Source organism: Microtus oregoni, unplaced genomic scaffold (assembly GCF_018167655.1).
Source record: "Microtus oregoni isolate MIOR12 unplaced genomic scaffold, Mior012 000025F_ref0000491, whole genome shotgun sequence".
NCBI classification, from domain to species: Eukaryota; Metazoa; Chordata; class Mammalia; order Rodentia; family Cricetidae; genus Microtus; species Microtus oregoni.
Window position 1 is genome coordinate 34,699,931 of NW_024543084.1, and position 20,238 is coordinate 34,720,168.

Below are 20,238 nucleotides of genomic sequence, written 5' to 3' on the forward strand. Positions count from 1 at the left end.
TGATTCCTTTAATTAACTGCCCAAGATCACTTAAGCACACCTGATTTATAATCACATAGATATGTGTGCATATGTGCATAAGTGCCTGCAGAGGCCAGAGGCTTCAGGATCCCCCTAAAGTTAAATTACAGATGGTTGTGAGCTAACCAGCATGGGTTCTGGGAATCCGAACTCGTCCTCGTCCTAACAACTGAACCGTTTCTCTATTCTCTCAAAATAACTTTTTTAAGGTTTTGTAGTTAAAGGAAAATTATTTGTCAACTTATGGCATCCTCAGTTAAGCAATGAGGGCTTAAAGTATATAAGTAGCGTATCTGTGCACTTTGTGTGGGAAAGTTATTAATATGCTTTATTCAGTCCGAGATTCCTGAGTGAACTTCCCGCCTTCACTCAGCCTAATTCTTTCCAATTTTACATTCTTCTTCCCACTCGGATCTCTCCAACCCTTTTCGTATCACACTCTCCCTCTGGTTCTTAGCAACTCCTGAAGCTCCGCCCCTCCTCGCTCGCCCCGCCCCCTAGCCGCACCTTCAGCTAGCACCATTTCTCTTCAGTCTTCACAAGCCTCACCCCAGTGGCCCTAACACTCTCCGTCGGCCCCGCCCCTTTCCGATGCCCCGCCCAGTCCCTTTGCTCCTCCCCGATCCCGCCCAACTCGCTTCGCCCCGCCTCCAAGCGATCCGCCTACCTCTCGCTCCGCCCTCCGCCTCGCCTCCTCTCTCCTCTAGGCCCGCCCCTCTGACCCCGATGCTTCGCTCCAGTTCCTCCACTTGCGTGGGGCCCGGAGCCCCTCGCTTCCGCAGTCCCGTGACCCGCCCTTCCCCAAAGCCTCGCCCCTATCATCCACGCTAGTCCCGCCCCGCCCTGCAGGTACCGCCCCGTTTGCACCGTTCGGCTAGCCCCGCCCCGCCGCGCCTTCCGGCTCCTCCCCTGCAGCACCTTTGCAAGTAGGCCCCTGCGCGCTGACGTCACACGCCGACGACAGGGACGCGGGCCGTTCCTCTCTTCTCCCCCATCCTCAGCCCCTGGGTTTTGGGGCGGCTACGTGGGGCGTCCCTACCTTGAGCCGGTGCAGTTGCCCGCAGCCCGGAATCCATGGTCACTGTGGCGAGGCGGGAGGACGCAGGCGGCATCTAGCCCCCCAGTCGCACGTGCTGCGGCTCCGCGCCCGGCCCTGCCTCCTGGCCCTGTGAAGTTGGGGGCGGTACCCAGGCACTCCCCCTGTGCCGCCGCCGTTTCCAAGGGGTCAGAAACCGCTGTGTTTGTGTCGTCCGCGGAGCCGGGCTCCGTGGTGCGGGCGTTGTGCCTGGCCGGCCGGAGGCGAGCGTGACGCATCAGCCGGAGACCCGTGCCAGGGCTGTGAGCGGCTGCTGGGGAGACAGACTCGCTTTCTCTTTCAGCATGCCTTTTTCAAAGTGCACCGTGGTGCCGCTGCCTTAAGCCCTAGGGGAAGACCCTGCTGCCTCTGGACCGGTGCTTCTGGTCGCCACTGTTATTCTGAATCAAGTACCTTGTCATTGAGGTGAGTTTCTCGTGGGGGAAGCAGTGGTAGGCAGGATGGTGAAGTCACTGGGAGCCAGGAGACTTGTGTGGACGCTCTGCAAAGTGCATGGATGCCCTCCCAAGTGTTTGCACGTGAAGCACCTTCAGCTCATTAAAATGTAAACTCGTCTCTCCAAGCAGTTCTTTGATATAAAATGACAATGCAATCTTAGTGGATGATAAGCAGTCATTTAAATGGATCTGATGCCTTTGATGTTATCTGTGTATTTCAATGAGAAAATGAATAACAGTTAACTAATTAACCTAAAAGCTAATGTATCACTTCTCTTCATGATTTGACACAATTTCCATGTGTAAAGTATTCAAATTTTTACTACTTTAAATAATTTAGTGGAACTTTGGGGAGGGTTCCTGGGGATTGGATACAGGACTTCATTTTTTCTAGGCAGGTTATCTGCCCGGTCAATTTTTTTTCTCTCCTGTAAGACCTCCGAGAAGCAGAAATATTTTTATTGCCTACATAAATCACATCAGAAATGTTTGTGAAGGCTTAAAAGCCCTAGTCCGTCTAAGCGCTAATGATGGGCTTTTCTTAAGATGCAGTAAGTAGAGATGAAGGGCTGCAGCCAAACACAAAGAGTAGTTCTTTGTTTCTAGTTTTGAGAATCTGGATGTCTGCAGTTAAAATTGTCTCTTCTAGGGAAACCCGAGTAACCTATTTTGTGGGGAAACTGGTTTTTACACAGAAAAAAAGTCTGTTAGAAATCTGATAAAAGCTGTGGAATTTCACCACAGAAGTTCTTTTGAGGTCATATTAATAATACATTAGCATTGTATCCCAAGCAGATTTTACTCTCTAGTCTGCTTTCTTTTCTAAATTATGGACATAATAGCTTTTCATGCATATTAAGTTTGTCTTTGTATGTTGGTAGTTTCTACCTCAAACTCCTTGAATGTTGCCTGAACATATTTACCAAGGAGAAAACACATACTGTGAAAAATAAATAGTAGCAATCCTCTATTTTGTTTTCTAATTTTTTCTCAGTTATGAAAAATAGAGAAGGATTTTCCTCTCTGAGAAGATACATTGACCCTTTCTACAGTTCAGGCTGTTTCTATTGTTTTGGAAGAACTGTGTGTTTAGACTGCCTGTAGGCAGTACCAGGAAATTTCTTGGCATCTGTTTTCATCTATTCCTAATGTTTCCCTTTGGAATAACCTGTCCATCAAATATCTGAAACAGCTATGCTTACTGCCAATCAGTATGTGTTTTCCTGATTGATGGAGATGCAGTTTTAAATTCATGTAATCTGACAGTTTTCACATGTGGTTCATAATATTGTGTCAAACATTGCTTATTTGTAATAGTTCTTAGAATAAAAAGGAAGATACCTAATTTGTCTAGAGCTACGGGGTTAAAAAGCAACATGATATTGTGGCAAAACTTTAAATGTTAAGGTAAAAAAGTTTGGACATTGTTTGAGGTTTTTCTCCTTCAATGTTAAGGATTAGTCCCAGGGCCTGGTGCATTCTAGGCAGGTGCTTCTGCTGCCAAGCTGTATCCCCTTTCCTGTTCAGATATTCAAGTAGGGCCAGCAAGATTGTCACCAAGCCCGATGACCTTAGATCAGTCTCCATGACCTACCTACGTGGTGGAAGAAAAGAACTGACTCCCACAAGTTGTCCCCCCCCCCAGTCTGTCTGTCTTTCTAAATACATACATTTTAAAACATTTAAAAATTAAAGTGAAAAAATTGATTTGCTCAGTGTTCTTCCTACTTGTATCAGTATACATGGCTTATTAAAAGTTTAACTATTATTTTGACTAGCTAATCAATTCTTATAGTTCAAAATTCAGACAATACAAAAGATCAAAGAATTCTCAACTGTTCCCTTCCCTTTTTAAAAGCAATATTACTAGTTTTTGTGTCCTTACAGAACTATTTCTTATATAAATGCGTTTGTTGCCAACTTGATACAAATCTAGACATATCTTGGAAAAGGGAGTCTCACTTGAAGGCTTGCCTCAGTCAGATTGTCCTGTACATGTCTGTGAGCATTTTCTTGATTAACGATTGGTGTGGGAGAGCTCAGTCTACTGTGGGTGGGGCCACCATTAGGCGCATGGTCCTGGTTGTGTAAGAAAGCCAGTTGATGCAGGTGGTATATGTTATTATCTTTTCTTTCACTTCATTTGAAACTGTTTTCTAGTATAATAAATTAGTTGTAAAGTCTAACAACTATGAAATAGGTAGCTTGTTTTCCTTCTGATTTACATTGACTGCAGAAAAGGAGAACTTGTCATGTGTTCCAAAACTCATTAACATGAATCTGATTGCTCAGAAAGGTACCTGTTGGTAGAGGCAGCTCGTTTGTTCCTGGTTGCCCAGACACGAAATAATCACACAGAAACTATATTATTTGCAATGCTGTTTGGCTAATAGCTTAGTTGTATTGCTAGCTAGCTCTTATATCTTAAATTAACCCATTTCTATTAATCTGTGTGTCACCATGTGGTTGTGGCCTATCAGTAAGGTTTCTTCTGGCGTCTCCTGCTGTAGCTCTATGGCTTCTCCTTGACTTTGCCTCTCTCTCCTCCTCTATCTACTTGGAATTCCTGCCTTGCCCTATTCTGCTAAGCCACTGTCTGAAACAGCTTTATTTATTAACCAAGAAAAGCAACACATAGACAGGACTTCCCACACCATTGATAAACAATGTGTTTATCATTGTTTGATGGCAATTAGAATTATTTTCTTTTTACCAAGAGCAGTAAATTTGGCTTTACTGAATTAGAACCACAAAGCTCAGTATGTGGATGGCAATAGAATTACAGAATAGGAACACTAATAGGTTCTGCCTTTTTGGTATAGTATCTAGAAAGGAATTGGCAATTAAATTTGGAAAAAGAGCCAAACTGACAAATTTTGTTTTCTCCTCTCTTCGAAAAACGTCACAAAACAATGATGGTTATGAAATAACCTCATTATGTGGCTATTATTTAATGTAATTTTATTTCATGGAATTGAGTCTTCTAAGATAAGTTTATCATCTCTAAGTAGTATAAGTAATATGATACATTGAGCTTCCATGTTCTGGGAATAGCATTAAGTTTTGGCTGATTCCCAGATACCCATTATACTATGCCAGTTGATTCAATGTAGGGCATGTTTGGAATGACTTTTCCTCTCTATCCTACTGTTGATGGCTGGATTTTTATGATAATATTTTAATTCTTAGTTCTCTTAAAGTTGCTAAAAGAATTTTCATTATAGAAATTGAAATGAGATCTGATTATAATGTTTATTAATGTTGAGGAAGGTTCTTTTTTCACAAAATTTGATAAGATAATTATCAATTTTACTACAGGCTGGATTTTAACTTTTAGTTTTCAGGACTATATTATGAATTCTGTAACTTAAGAAAATCGAACCTTTTAAGGGAAATTTAAAAATTTAGTATTGGTGGATGAGGTGGTGAACTGTGGCAGAAACTTTAAGCTTCCTGAAAGCCCATTTCCTCCTAGAAGGGAATTATACATTGGAATGTGCTTGCTGTGAATGGAAACAGAGCATCTTGGGTGAATAAAGTATTAGTTTCAGACTAAAATAGTGAATTTATGTATTCTGCAGAAGAGAAATCTTGCCCCTGGCTGTGTTGATTACTGCTTTTATGACTTTCACATGCTTCCTTTCTTAAGCTCTCATTAACTAGTGTATTTTTTCTGACTTATCCTAAAATTATAATTGTTCAAGCTATTGTATTAGTCATGATTCTCTAGAGAAACAGAATAGATGGGGGTTTATTAGAGTGGCTTACAGGCTGTGGTCTAGCTAGCCCAACAATGGCTGTGACCAGATGGAAAAGCAAAGAATCTCGTCCACAAGGTTAGTCTTCAATCCTGAAGATGAAGTTTTTTTTTTTTTTTTTTTTTTTTTTTTTTTTTTTTTTTTTTTTTTTTTTTTTGGTTTTTCGAGACAGGGTTTCTCTGTGGTTTTGGAGCCTGTCCTGGAACTAGCTCTGTAAACCAGGCTGGTCTCGAACTCACAGAGATCCGCCTGCCTCTGCCTCCCGAGTGCTGGGATTAAAGGCGTGCGCCACCACCGCCCGGCCTGAAGATGAAGTTTTTAATGCCAGTGAAGGGGTGCTTCAGCAGTGGGCTTGATGAGCTTGCCCTTGGGAGTGAAGGCAAGCAGGTAAAGAGCCAAAGCGTCTGTCCTCCATGGCGTGGCGGTAGGCAGGAAGGCATGGCGTAGTACTGGAGTGGTAGTTGATACCTTTATATCCTTTTATGTGGACTGTCACCAAAGGTGTAGCCCAGATTTTAGGATGGGTCTTCTGATCTCAAGTGATGCAGATTTGGAGTGGGTCTTCCCACCTCAAATGATCCAGCCAAGAAAATCCCTTACAGGCGTGCCCAGCTGCTTGGGTTTTAGTTGATTCCAGGTATAGTCAAGTTGACAACTAGGATTAGCCAAGCTACTAACAACTTTATCTTGGTTGGAAAATCTTTGAGGTATACTAATCAAGCCAGTTCATATTTAGCTGGGAGTGGAGGTACACACTTGTACCCTAGCATTTAGGACTGAAAAGGAGGACAGTTAGTTTGAGACCAGCCTGGATTACATTAAAAACCTGTCTCAAAAATAAAGTTTTTACTTTTATGACAGATGAATATTTCATTAAATAGTAAGGTTTTGCATACTAATAAAAGACTATGCAAGTAGAACTGGGCAAACAGTTTACAGGAAGTACAAATGTTGAATAAATATGGAAGAAATTTTCAGATTTATCAGGAAGCAGAAGAATTGAAATGTAGCACTGTCCATCAGAAACAGGAACACAGTGACACATGCCTTAGATCGTTCTTGGTGTATTGCTTTAATTACCCTCACAATGATTCTTTAAGGGCATACTGTGTTTATCACATTTATAGGTGAATAAATTGAGATACAGAAGGCATTAGTGTAAGGCAGTGGTTCTCAACAGCTCTGATACTGCACCTTTTAGTGCAGTTCCTCATGCTGTGGTGACCCCCAATCATAAAATTATTTTGTTACTACTTCACAGCTGTAGTTTTGCCTCTGTAATGAATTATATTGTAAATATCTCATATGTAGCTATCTGATATGCAACCCCTATGAAGGGTAGTTCAACTGCCCAAGGGGTCGCAACCCACAGGTTGAGTACCACTGGTCTAAGGTCATGTGACAAGTAATATAACCAGGACATAGCTCTGTCTTAGTGTTGTGTGGAGACACAGTGACCAAGACAACTCTTACAAAGGAAAGAATTTAACTAGGGACTTGCTTATGGTTTCATAGGGTTAGTTTATTGTGAAGGGAGCATGGCGGCAGGCAGGAAGGCATAGCACAGTGCTGGAGTGGTAGCTGATACCTTTACATCCTGATCCACAGGCAGGTCTGCAGAGGAAAGTGGGGCACTGGGCCTGGTATGGTCATGTGAAATCTCAAATCCTACTCCCAGTGATAAACCTCCTCCAACAAGGCCACGCCTTCTAGCCTTCTAAAGAGTTCTTCACCTGGAGACTAAAAATGCAAGTATATGAGCCTGTGGGGCTGTTCTTACTCAAACCACCACAAGCTCTAGGGTCCAGTGCTCTTTTTAGACACTGAAGTTTGTTATAACTGCAAGTGCAGATGTCAGTGGGGGCATGTGTGCCATGCGCATGTGTGGAAGCCAAGCAGCAACTTTGTGGAGCTTTCTCCTTCCAGGGATCCAACTCTGCTCTCCAAACTTGCTTAGCAAGTGCCTTTAACCCACTGAGCCATCTTGCAGGCCAGCTCTTTAACTACTGCCTTTTGTTGCTTCTTTGATATCTTTATAAAGAATAGCCACTGTTGGTAAGAGTGTTTAAGAGTTAGCATTTTATACAGTATTGGTTACCGTAGTAGATGTTTACCACTCTAGTGGGTCTGTGAACCGGAGAGAGTGGGGCCTAAAGAGGAGGTGGGTCGAAGTCTCATGCGATAGCCACCTTTATTCAGAGCAGCAGAAGTTTATACTCTGAGGGCTGAGTCACATGAGTAAAGAGTACAATCACGGGAAAACATTTTTTCCACAGAGCAGATGAATGACAGCAGCTGAAATAAACACTACACTCAGGAATTCTCACAATTCTCACATGCCTTCGTTCTTGGACCATGTTCTGACAGATTTCTGCAAGATGCTTAAGTAATATGTTTGCAAGCTTTAATTAACACCTGCATTGTCTTATTTTTCAGATTTTATCCTAAGAAAATCCTTACAATAAATAACAAAATATGCGTACAGAAATTTTACCTTCAATTGTTGAAACAACTTTGAAAAATTGTCTTACTAAGCTTTATTCTTATTAAAATAATAAAATAATGCTACTTGTTCATGTAGGAAAAAGATTGCCTTTATGTGCCTGTGTTGTAAATATGTTTACTGCTGGATACTTCAAAGCATTCTAATAAAACTGAAACATCAATATTTCTTGTTTTGTTCTAAGTGTAAAGTGTAAGTTTCAGTCAAGATATTAAATATCTTTGTATTAAGACTTGCCTAATCTCTGCTAATTCTTTTGCATGTAGCTACCCTATAAAAATGCCTTAAGAAAGAGCCATGGAGAAGTATGTTAGACTACAGAAGATTGGAGAAGGCTCATTTGGAAAAGCTGTTCTTGTTAAGTCCACGGAGGATGGCAGGCATTATGTTATCAAGGAAATTAACATTTCAAGGGTAAGTACATTTTTACTTTGTTTGCAGAAGTAGTAATTTGGTCAGCCTAGGATCAAATATTAAATATTTATTATTTATCAGAGAAACACATAACCTAGTGAGGAAGAGTGCTATGATCCCATCAGGACCACTACGTCACTGGAGTCTGTGTGTCCTTTCAGATTTTTTCCTTTTTGTTCCTGTACGGTATGTAGAAACATATACTTACAGTCCTGTGACTTACTGTAGATTGGGCACGCTTAATGGGCTTCACTTACGGATTCAGTTCATTCCTTTGTAACATACTGCTATAGTTTTTAATGTTTGTTATTGTTATCATGCTGTATTAGTAGCATTTTTAACCACTCTCTTATAGGTGGACTTTTACCTTTTATTAGTGGCTTTACTATTTTCTTCCATTTAAGATGTCCGGCAAAGAACGGCAGGAATCAAGGAGAGAAGTTGCAGTGTTGGCAAACATGAAGCATCCAAATATTGTCCAATATAAAGAATCCTTTGAAGGTCAGATATATTTTGCAAACATTTAAAATAAGCTCTAAGATACTTACAACTTTTGGGTATTTTCCTTTAAGGATTTTTTTTGTGAATGTATTTTCGGTAAAAATACTTTTTGTTTTTGTTGTTTCATAAATATACATGTTAGTATTAGTTTGATTTTAGGATAGTAGTGATATCCTCATAGCTTAATATTGACTTACTGTTATTAACAATTACTTAAGAAGAAGCAGTATAGTACAAAAATTTTGAGTGGGCAAAATTAATAGCAACATTTTAACCTTAAATTTCCCTATAAGTATTTCTACTGACACTGAGAAAATGTTCTGATCTTGATTTTTGTAAAAACCATTACCTTATTTTTGATGATTTCATATATGCATATAACTTAATCATATTCCACCTGCAGCCCATTGCGTTCCTCTTCCAAGCACTCCCAACTCCCATCCTACTTTCATGTCTTCTCTTTTTAATAACCCACAGACTTTAACTAGGGTTGCTTGCATGTGGACAGGTATGGGGTGCTGGCTGAAGGAGTTCCCATAATGTGTTCGTGTCAAAGACTTCCATAATGGGGTTATTTCTTGGGCAGTTTACCAGTGATGAGAGCCCTGAGGAAAAATGACTCGTCCTTGCCCAGTAGCCTTTAACTACCATATATCCTCTTCTAGGAGTGGGTCCTCATGGGCCCTCCCAGTCCATCCTAGAACGTGGTGAACAGGCCCAACTGCACCTAGGAGTCATCTGAATGATTCAAATGTACTTCATTTTAAGCATTACCTGTCACCATATATGTTCAGAAGGCATAGACAGGCATGACTACATGTTCTCAGGTTCTTCTAAGTTCACCTTCATTCGAACTCCCTAGAAATTAGCGTGGTTGACAGTGGATAGCAAACATATGATTGTGAAAATAAAAAAGTAGCATTCCTGAAGTTTTCTTGGCATTAAAGATTCACTGTAAAGAACTACTGAAAAAGAATTACTTGTCTTTTCATGCAGGTAAAAGACCAGGATCAGGGCAAAGTGCCAGTTCTCTTGTCCCTTCTCAGAAAATCACAAAGCCTGCTGCTAAATATGGAGTGCCTTTAACATATAAGAAGTATGAAGATAAAATGTTACTTGAAAAAAATCACCCCCAAAACATAAACAGGTAAGATCATTTTTCAAACTGATTAATGTCAAGGTCAGTTTGACCCTGTGTAGTAACAGCCCCATTGGTTATCTGGTACTCGGGGTAGTCTTCATCTCCTTACTGAGGAGTATTGCTATGCCTCTGCATCCGTGCTAAAATGGAGGAGCCTTACTAACGCGGTGGACAGCATTAGGTAGATACATTGAGTACACAGCTGGTATAATACAAAAGGATAGCATTGTAAATGAAGTCCTCCTTGGACCTCTTGATTGTATGCAGAGAAGTAAGTACCTGTGATATTATTGCTAAAACACCAGATATTGGGTATTTCAGAATTCATAGTCAAATAAATCAAAATCTTGGAACTCTATAATTCTGAATATGATTCATATTGTGATAGTTTCCCACTTCAGAGTAAAAAAATGGCCTAAAGCTGTTGAGTTACATGACTGGGATCATGGTATCAATTGCACAACATTGGCACTTTTGATTTGGAATTTGAATATGGAAATTTTAGTGTAAATCATTATTAGCTTATTTTAGGATTTAGCCATTAAATAGGTAAGAGGAATATAGTATAGGAGTGGCAAATACAGAAATCAGCTGCTACTCCTAGTACACTCAAAGAACAAAAATGTGAAAACTCCTCAACTCCATCTGTGAAGTTAATTCAGATCTTATGGACGGGGAATAGCTGTTAAGACTATTTGTGGTGATGTCCACTGAGTTCCCACAGCCTGGCGCTGGCCAAGAGAAAGCTATCTACCACAGAACTGAAGTCCACTGGGAAGTTGTACCAAGAAAGCACCTAGGGAGCTGACAAACTCTGAGGAGCCTTCTGGAGGCAAGCAGAATATGGCAGTGCTGCTGAGCTGACTGGACACCAGCAGAACTCTGTAGGAAACTGTCTTTGTGGTACTGTTGAGATTCAGTTGGAAACGGGCAGGACATAGGCACAACTTTTGCAAGGTAACCTGCAGGAGTGAGTGTCACAGGTCCCCACGTGCTGCAATAGCAGAAAGGGACACTTTCCTTCTGTAGTGTGTCTCCAGCAGCCTCTGTGATAGTGCAGGCTTTGTACAGGGGGTGTAACTGGCACGCTGGCTTTATCATTTGTTGATTCTGTTTATTCAGCTATCAAACACACCATCATATCCTTTTCTCTCTCTTTGGTCATGAAAGGAAACCTAGGACCGAAGACTTATTACTTTAAATCCTCTAAGATTCTGATCATCCCCTAATCTTCCACCTCAATATTTCTGATGTTTGTTTGTTTGTTTGAGACAGGGTTTCTCAGTGTAGCCTCGGCTGTGAGTTGAAACTTTCTCTGTAGACTAGGCTGTCTAGACTCATAGAGATCTGCCTGTCTCTGCCTCACAAGTGCTGCGATTAAAGGCTTGTGCCACCACCACCCAGCTAATTGTAAACTTTATTAATTGCCCCAGAGAATATCTTTGTAAAGTCAGTTATAAAGAAAAAAAATTTTCATTAAATATTTTTTTCACGTAAAAAAGACCCATAGCTTGCTAAGATCATTCAATACCAGCCTTCGAGACCCTGAAACTTAATTTCCTTAGCTTCGTATTATAACCAAGGAATTAAAATCATTAGAGGATCATTAGAAACAGGCTCATTGAATTAAAAACTTATATACTGTGTCCATGAAAAGAACATTCAGTGGCAACGTCTTGTCTTGCCACCTAAGTTCCATGCTCAAGCTTAGGTGATAAAACCTCTCAAGATCCCCCCTTTTCTATTGCTCTCATCTGCTGTGATGCTCCAAGGTTCTCTGCAGATCAGCTAAATTGGACCTGATTCTCCCTCCTATGCACTTTGTCCTTTGTTTGTTTGTTTGATCTGTTCTCTCTCCTCCTCTTGAGTTTTTTTTTTTTTTCCTTGCCCTTTGTAGGCACAACTCACATCAATACTGCACTGTTTTGTTGGAAACCCTTGCTAGGTAAAATGAGATCACATGCTAACACCCTCACCTCCTACAGTTCTACTGTGGAAACAAAAGCAGGGCAAGGAGGGGCGGTAAATAAAGGAGCCACTTGTCTGTGATGAGTGCTCTAACTTTAGCTTCTAGATTAACAAATAGAATACTGGCATCATGGCCAGAGACATTATCACATTGGCAGCAGTGGCATTTGTATTTAAAGTTTCCACTGACCAATGGGAGATAAGAAATGCCACCTTTTTTTTTTTATCTTTCTCCTGATTGTATCTCCTGCCCTCCCAAAGAGAAATAGGACCTGCTTCCTTAGCAGAACTTCAGTACCTTGTGTGTATCCTTTTATTGTTATGCTTATTGGAGTGTGATCTCTTTGAAGTGAAGGGCCTTGATATACATGTTTGCACAAAATTGTTTTTTTTAATGAATAAACGATTGAATAGATTGAATTTCTATCAGGAAAGCAATGCCCTTTATTTCCTAACCATACTAAATAGGGTGAAAGGACAGATAAAAACCCTTTCAGGCTCAAGTAAACAAGTGTTCTTTGAGATACTTTTTCAGGTATATGTGTACAAGTGGCCAGCCGTCAACCTCGGGTGCTTTCTGTCACTCTTCGCTTTATTTTTTGAGATGTGGTCTCTCAGAAACCCAGGAGCTCACTACTTTGACTAGGTTCACTAGCCAATAGCTCCTGTGGTTACGGATGAGCACCAGCAAGTCTGGCTCTTATGTGAGTACTGTGGACTTACTAAGACCAAACTTAGGTCTTAGCTAGGTAGGCACCTTACCTTCTGAGTCATTTCCCCATCCAGAGGTTTATTGTTAATGCTTTACAGCAACTATTTTACTATGGTGCAATAAATAAAACACTGCTTTTGAAATAGATTTCTTTTGCATACATACCATATTTGGTTTCTAGTGAAGCAGGTTGGTATCTTAGTGTAATCATGATGTCCTTTTTTCCATCAAGTATTTTGAAAGTTTGAAATTGACTTAGTGTGCTTTTAACAACTATGAAACACACTTTGGTATACACTGCGTTTCTTTAACTGAATTCTATACATTTTTATTTATTATCATTATGATTGTATCACATTTTGACATGAAATCAGTTGGCTTCATTGCTACAAATGTGCTTTAAAAATTTTATGTTCCATACCAAAATTTCATTACATTTTTTTCATGTCTTCTAAATAGGTTTTTAAAATATTAATTCATAGATAATTTTCAAGATACATGTTTCTTCCAAATAGTGTTTACATTTGCAACACATGTTTAACAATTGTAATATAGACATGCATAACGTCTCTGATTCTTGGAGCTAAAACTAATGTTGGCCATGGAGTAAGAGAGGACAGACACATTATCTTTTTTTTTTCTTTGGAGACAGGGTTTTTCTGTGTAGCTTTAGAGCTTTCCCTGGAACTCGTTCTGTAGACCAGGCTACAAACTCACAGAATCCACCTGCCTCTGCCTCCCTGGGATTAAAACCTTTACCACCACCGCCCAGCGACATACTTGTGTTTATGTGATTAGGTAGATACCACATAGAATAATCACAAAAAGGAATACACACTTGGGCGAACTTGTAAAATGAGAGTTGTTTTTGTCCCTTGGCCACCCACTATTCTGAGAATGAAGGAAATGGTGAATTGAATCCATGACATGGTAGAAACCTCACCTTTGACCAGGACAGAAAAGAAACCAAGTGTAAAATCAGAGCCATCTCATAGCTGATGGAATCAAGTAATGTGCTTTCTTTCTTTCTTTCTTTTTTTTTTTTTTCGGATTTTCGAGACAGGGTTTCTCCGTAGCTTTTTGGTTCCTGTCCTAGAACTAACTCTTGTAGACCAGGCTGGCCTCGAACTAACAGAGATCCTCTGCCTCCCGAGTGCTAGGATTAAAGGCGTGTGCTACCACCGCCCGGTGTAATGTGCTTTCTTAATTGTTCTTTTATTTCCAGTTAATTGTCAGTGTAAATGGGAGTTTTGGATTTTTGCTCTTAATATTCAAAATGATAGGCTCCATCTCTCATATTCTAAGATGGAAAAGTGACTCAGATGATAGCTGCCTAAAACCAGAAGGGTTTTAGGCAAGGTTATTCCTTTTCAATTTTTTTAATCATTTTTAAATGATTTTTAAGCCAATCCACTGAAAATTAGATAGTAGTCAGTACTTAGATTGTGCTATGACTTATTTTAAAACATTTAACGTTGCACAAACTCAATGTCTAGGAGAGCAAGCTTGCATAATGACAGAACAGACTTAAAATCGAAAAACATGACTTTATAATGTATATTTTGCAACAATAAAAGTATAAAAATAAAATTTACGAAACTTAATGTAACAGGAAGGCCTCTTGTTTGTCCCGGCTGCCCAGAACTGGCTGCCCAGCTAGCTTTGCTCTGAAATAACCACACAGAAACCGTATTAATTAAATCACGGCTTGGCCCATTAGCTCTACCTTCTTATTGGCTAACTCTTACATCTTAATTTAACCCATTTCTACTAATCTGTATTGCCACATGTTTGTGGCTTACCAGCAAGGTTTTGCATCTGACTCTGGCAGCGGATTGATGCCCTCCCTCCGCCTCTCTTTCTCCCAGCATTCAGTTCCATCTTCCCCGCCTACCTAATTTCTGCCCTATCTACAGGCCAAGGCAGTTTCTTTATTCATTAACCAAGAAAAGCAACACAGACAGAAGGACCTCCCACACCAATAGGTAGATAGAAAAAAGTAAGAGCATTGCAATCAAATAGATAAGAAAACTATCAAGGTCATAACAAGGGAATGGAATGAAAAAAAACCCCACAGTTTCTGAAGTGTTTTAGTTTTTTGAAGCAGGGTTTTGCTGTCTCCTCAAATCAACTTGAATGCTTGCTCTTCCTGTGCTCCTAAAAAGCTGAGATAGTGTTAGCTAGTGTACTGGCTGAGATTTTAAATAAATTCCTGTTGTTTTTTTGAATGATTCCTTTTTAAATTAAAGAATATTCTCTCAACAAATATAAAATATTTTTATATTCAGACTTGCTTAAATATCTTAATATAGTAATATCTTTATTTATATAAATTTAAGCTAGTACATGTAGTTTTGTTGTTCTTGTTGTTAGGGGTTTTGTTGTTTTCTTGAAGCCACCAGAGGGAGCTCCATGAACACAATTCTGTGTTTAGGTTCATTTTTGCTTTTGTTTTTTGAGTGACAGAAAACAAAACCATTTCCTTAGTACAGTGTTTCTTTTTATCTCTTTAGTATAGAGATAACATTCTGAAAACACCCAGTTACTCTCAGAGGAATAGCTTGGAATTTTATTCCATAAATACTTGAATAGTCTCTATGTAAGGTGATAGAGAAGATCAAAGAGGAACCTAATCTTTGCTTCCATATAACTTACCTCTTAAACCTCTACCTCTTGGGCTAAGGATATTTCCTAGGGCTGAGACTCATTCAGCAAGTGAAGGAGGGTGCTTACAACAAAAGCCTGCCATCCTGACTTGATCACTGCAGCCCACATAAAGTGGGGGGGGGGGAAGAACACCAACTCTAGTGTTGTCCTCCCTTGCTATGCAGAAGCCTGAATACACTGTACACATACAATAATAGGGGAAATTTAAAAGCTAGTCATTTAGGCCCCAAAGCTCTTATTACATTAGTTTTTCTTCCCCTTTTTTTTCTTCAGTCTCTCAGGTCGTCCTTGAATTTATTTTCCTGACAGTTAAGACTATAGATGTGTGCCACCACTAGTTCATTAACGTTGATACTACATACTCATTTGATTTCTATGGGGTACAGATTTGGAAAAGAGTCTAACAGCCTCATAGAGTTTTAACTGTGACAGGTGTCAAAATGCTTAGTAAAAATAAAATGTCTTTTTTAGCCCTATAGTATTAACATATACCATAAAGGAAAATAGAGGTGTAGCTGATTTATAATTATAAACTTTAGTGCCGTAAAAGAATAAGTAAAAGCTAAACATAAGAAAATAGCTATAGTAAACAAGATAAACCAAGAATGTATCTGAGATTTTGTGAACAGTAAGTATGTAAAAGGAAATATTCTAGCATTTTTAAGGAGCAGAAATTAACAGAGATGAACAATCCACATGAAAATCTGTGTTTTCTATATTCTTTGGTGGAAAATAAATTGGTTCAGCCTTTGGGGAGGTGGAGTTCTCAAAATATAAATTATGATGTTGCTCTTTAATTCCACTTTTTTTTTTTTAAATTGGTCTTCTGGGATATTTGAGTATGAGCCAAAATGGTATATGTAAGAAAGTTTCTTACAGAATATAGAATAGGAAAACTTAAAATCAACCCAAAATCTATCTCAGAATAATGGCTAAATAAATTAATTCTGGATTATTTCCTTGTTAATTTATTACCAATAATAGTAAATTATTGCCATCATGTGGAATTGTCAAGACATTATTAAAAATACTTTGCTATCAAATAAAACATTTTATAAAAAACAGAAAAGGTAAAATTATGGCTTTATATATTTATGTATGTATGTATGTAAGTTTATAAAAATGTCTAGAATGATACTCATAAAAATATTGATATGGGTTACCTCCAATATGAAACAACTATAAATTTTTATTGTTGAGTTTTATGTAATGAACATATATTATACAATTTATTTTTTAAGAAAAATTTATTATTTAACTTTTGAAGTGATGTTTCATTATAGTATTAGATTGGTAAAATTAATATCCATTGGGGGAGTAGCTCATGAGGACCCATGAGGAAATACTAGAAAGTTAATGGCTTCTGGAGGAAGGAGTCACTTTTCTTAGGGTGTGTGCCCCTAATATATTGCTGATGCTTCATTGGATAGCCCCACACCTATGCATATATGGACAATTGGACTCAGTTATAAAAACAAAAAGGACAGGTAATTGGGAGGTATAAGTGTTGAGGGATCTAGGAGGAGTTAGTGGAGAAAGTTGGGAAGGAGTGTGCCTGATCAAAATCATGCTTGGGTGTAGTGATATTTCATTTGTATTTTATTTATTTTTTTTAAAGATTTATTTATTTATTATGTATACAATATTCTGCCTGCATGTGTCCCTGCAGGCCAGAAGTTGGCACCAGATCTTATTAGAGATGGTTGTAAGCCACCATGTGGTTGCTGGGAATTGAACTCAGGACCTCTGGTAGAACAATCAGTGCTCTTAACCGCTGAGCCATCTCTCCAGCCCTTCATTTGTATTTTAATAAACAACGCTTATCTGAAGATCAGAGAGTAAAGCAGCCACTCTGGTCAGCCTTACAGACCAGGCAGTGGTGACACACACCTTTAACTGCCGTAGCCATACTAGTTTGCCATAGAAAACAGGCAGTAGTGGTGCATGCCCTTAATCCCAGCACTAGAGAGGAATATAAGATGGCTCAGGAGACAGCTCTCGGGTGCAGTGCAGTCTCATTCTGAGGATTCCTGGAGGCAGAATCGCCACTTGGGTAGAGGCGAGAGCAGTGGCTGGCTGTTTTGCTTTTCTGATCTTCAGGTTGAACCCCAATATCTGTCTCTGGATTTTTATTATTGTGCTACAGTTGGGGGTGTGTTGGAGGTGAGAACTGGGGAGTGTACATGATCATAATATACTACATAATATATGAAATTCTCCTTAAATAAAATCTTTAAAAATATGTGTATGCAGAGAAAACTAGGTGATGGTTTGAGTGTTGTCTTCCAGGTTGTTTAATATAAGGCATATCAACGAGTAGTGTCTGTCTAAAGTCAATGCATTTTAAAAGTTATAACAGTATTGGCTTTCTTTACCTTTTCTTAACTTAAACTTCCTGAAGTTTGTGATTTCCAAGAGTGTCTTAAATATTTATCTAATTTGTAGCTTTGTTTTTTATCCAGCCCTATCAAATTCCAGCGAAGAAAATGTGTTCTGGAGAAGAAAAGAAGAAAATGTTTGAGGTATAAAGACATATATCTGCTTATTTCAAAGCCTCACAAAACAGTTCTTAGACAACAGCAAAATCCACTAACGTTATTGATCCCTGGTTCTCAACTTTCCTAATCCCGTGACCCTTAAATACAGTTCCTCATCTTGTGGTAATCCCCAACCATCAGATTAGTTTCCTTGTTACTTTGTAACTGTAATTTTGCTACTGTTATGAATTTTAATATAAATATCTGTGTTTTCTGATGGTCTTAGGTGACCCCCATGGAAACGTCAGTTGATCCCCAGGGATCACAACCCACCAGTTGAGAACCAGTGTTACAGAGCCTCCAAACCTTTCTGCTTTGTGTCTTTCAAACAGATACTTTATTTTGTTCATCCTTTGGTTTTCCTCATCTCTTTGGGTATACCTTTCCTGTTGATATACTTTCTGGATGCAAATATAAAAAGGTAGAAATTATTGATAGAAGTGTTCTTTTGTTTAAGGAAGCAGCAAAGAAAAGAAAGTTGGAATTTATTGAGAAAGAGAAGAAGCAGAAGGATCAGGTAGCTTTTTGCTCTTGTTTATCTCCCTTTGCCTACATGTAGATGGTAAAACTTGGGTTCTGAGAATATGTCTAAAATGTTACAGATTAGTTTCCTGAAGGCGGAGCAGGTGAAGAGGCAAGAGAAGCAGCGGGTAAGAGACTCCATCTCCACAGTGTAGCTCTGCCCTCCCCACACATGTAGTTTTAAAGGAAGTGCACTGATTTTAATTTTATTGTTAAATGTATTCTGTATGTTTTGTATTAAGTAGTTGAAATGGTATTTTGTTTATTTCTCTTTCTCCAAAAGTTGGAGAGAATAAATAGGGCCAGGGAACAAGGATGGAGGAATGTATTGAGGGCTGGTGGAAGCGGTGAAGTAAAGGTAGGCATTTGATACTGGTGGAGCTAAGCTGTTGCTTGTCTCCAGTGTCTCCTTGTTCTTTAAATCTCTATCGCTGGCTACTGTTGTTTTCTTGCTGTATGGATAATGTTATATAGAATTCTGCAATGTGCATTATGATTTATTCCTTACCTGTGTGTATGGGATAAATAATAATTAACATGTGACATTTATTAAAGTTAAAACTTTTGTGTTAAGGCTGTACTGCAGTTCCTTTTAGAGAACTCTCAAATCAAATACAAAATCAGATAATGCTTGTTAGAAGTTTTCATGTAATCTTGAAAATTAAGTTCTCAGGTTTTCTTAATTGGCCACTGTCAGACTCTCCAAGATAATTATAGCGACCCACTACGATGCTCTTCCGCCCTACTTGTGCTACACAGCAGAACTAATTTCGTAAGCGTATGGAGCCTGCTGGTTCTCATGTCTTTGCACTCCGGCTCCTCTCTACTGTCTAGCACCCCTGCTTTTCTTTTCCACCTGCACCTCCGCCTCCATTCATTCACCTAGATAACCAATTGCCTAAATAGCCATTTACCTAGATTCTTTAATGCACACATTCCCTTTGGGCAAATCTGACTTTGTATCCTTAGGCAAATTAACTTTTCTGAGTTTATTTTCAGTGCTTAGAGCTTTTCTACTGGGGCTCAGATAGAAATGTCTTTACCCATTTTTGTTCTGTCAGAGACTTGTACTTCTCCATCGTTTTCAAAAATACCACTTAACTTATACTGGTAAGCTGAATCCTGAAACAATCTATGGGATTCCCCTCCTTTGTATTCTCTCCTCTTGAGCTGTAAATACAGTTGTACTTAATGGCTCCTTTGATTAGATTATGTTATGTGATAAATGAGCACTCCCACAATTACTTTGTCGGAGTAGACAGGAATGGGAAAAGAAGTGTAGGGAAGTCTACCACTACTGACCTGAAAGGCAGCAAGCACAGACACAGCAAAAAAGCATGGACGACTTCTGGATTATGACTGTTATGGCTTCCATCACCCAGCACTCCGGCTGGAACTTCCAGGTTCCAGGGCCGCGCCTGTGCCAACAAGTGCTCAGGCAGTTTATATAGCCAACCAGGGTCCTCAAGCCCTAAGTGACCTACATGCAGCATGGTCATGTCTCCTACACATGACGCAACCACGCATGAAGCAGCCACGTAAGCCCCTGTGCGCATGCGCTAGGCAGACTTTAAAAGCTGGATATGCCCACTCCACACTCTCCCTGCACCAACTTCTTTAAGCCTATGCACATATCTTTCTCTTTCTTAAACTCTTAAAGTGGGTTTTGTGATCCGTTCTCTCTCCCGGTAATTTCATGGGTGCCTAGACTCCATAGACTCTCCAGCCCCCTCTCCTGGGGCTGGGACCCTGGACCGGCTTTCTCCACAACAATCCACATTTACTTTTACGATCTACTGGTTGCCAACTTTTAGGCACACCAGCTGCTTCAATCAGTGAGTTTTCCTTCTGGTCATCTTAACCTTTTCTCCAACTGAGGACTTGACCGGTGAGCTCCCAGCAACCCTCTGCTGTTCCTAGAAATGGGGGGAATGCCCCCAACCACAGCCTTCATGGCTACA

General features: G+C 39.6%; 1 protein-coding gene across 1 annotated transcript in view; it reads left to right on the plus strand.

Moving 5' to 3' along the window:
* Positions 1-1,413: 1,413 nt before the first annotated feature.
* Positions 1,414-20,238, plus strand: part of LOC121462842 (serine/threonine-protein kinase Nek1-like) — a 152,148-nt gene continuing 133,323 nt past the window's right edge. Inside the window, 8 exon segments of the mRNA XM_041674803.1 lie at positions 1,414-1,522; positions 8,082-8,229; positions 8,634-8,730; positions 9,727-9,877; positions 17,681-17,740; positions 18,213-18,272; positions 18,358-18,405; positions 18,561-18,635. Of these exon segments, the coding sequence (XP_041530737.1) occupies positions 17,705-17,740; positions 18,213-18,272; positions 18,358-18,405; positions 18,561-18,635 (219 nt within the window). The 5' untranslated portion in view covers positions 1,414-1,522; positions 8,082-8,229; positions 8,634-8,730; positions 9,727-9,877; positions 17,681-17,704.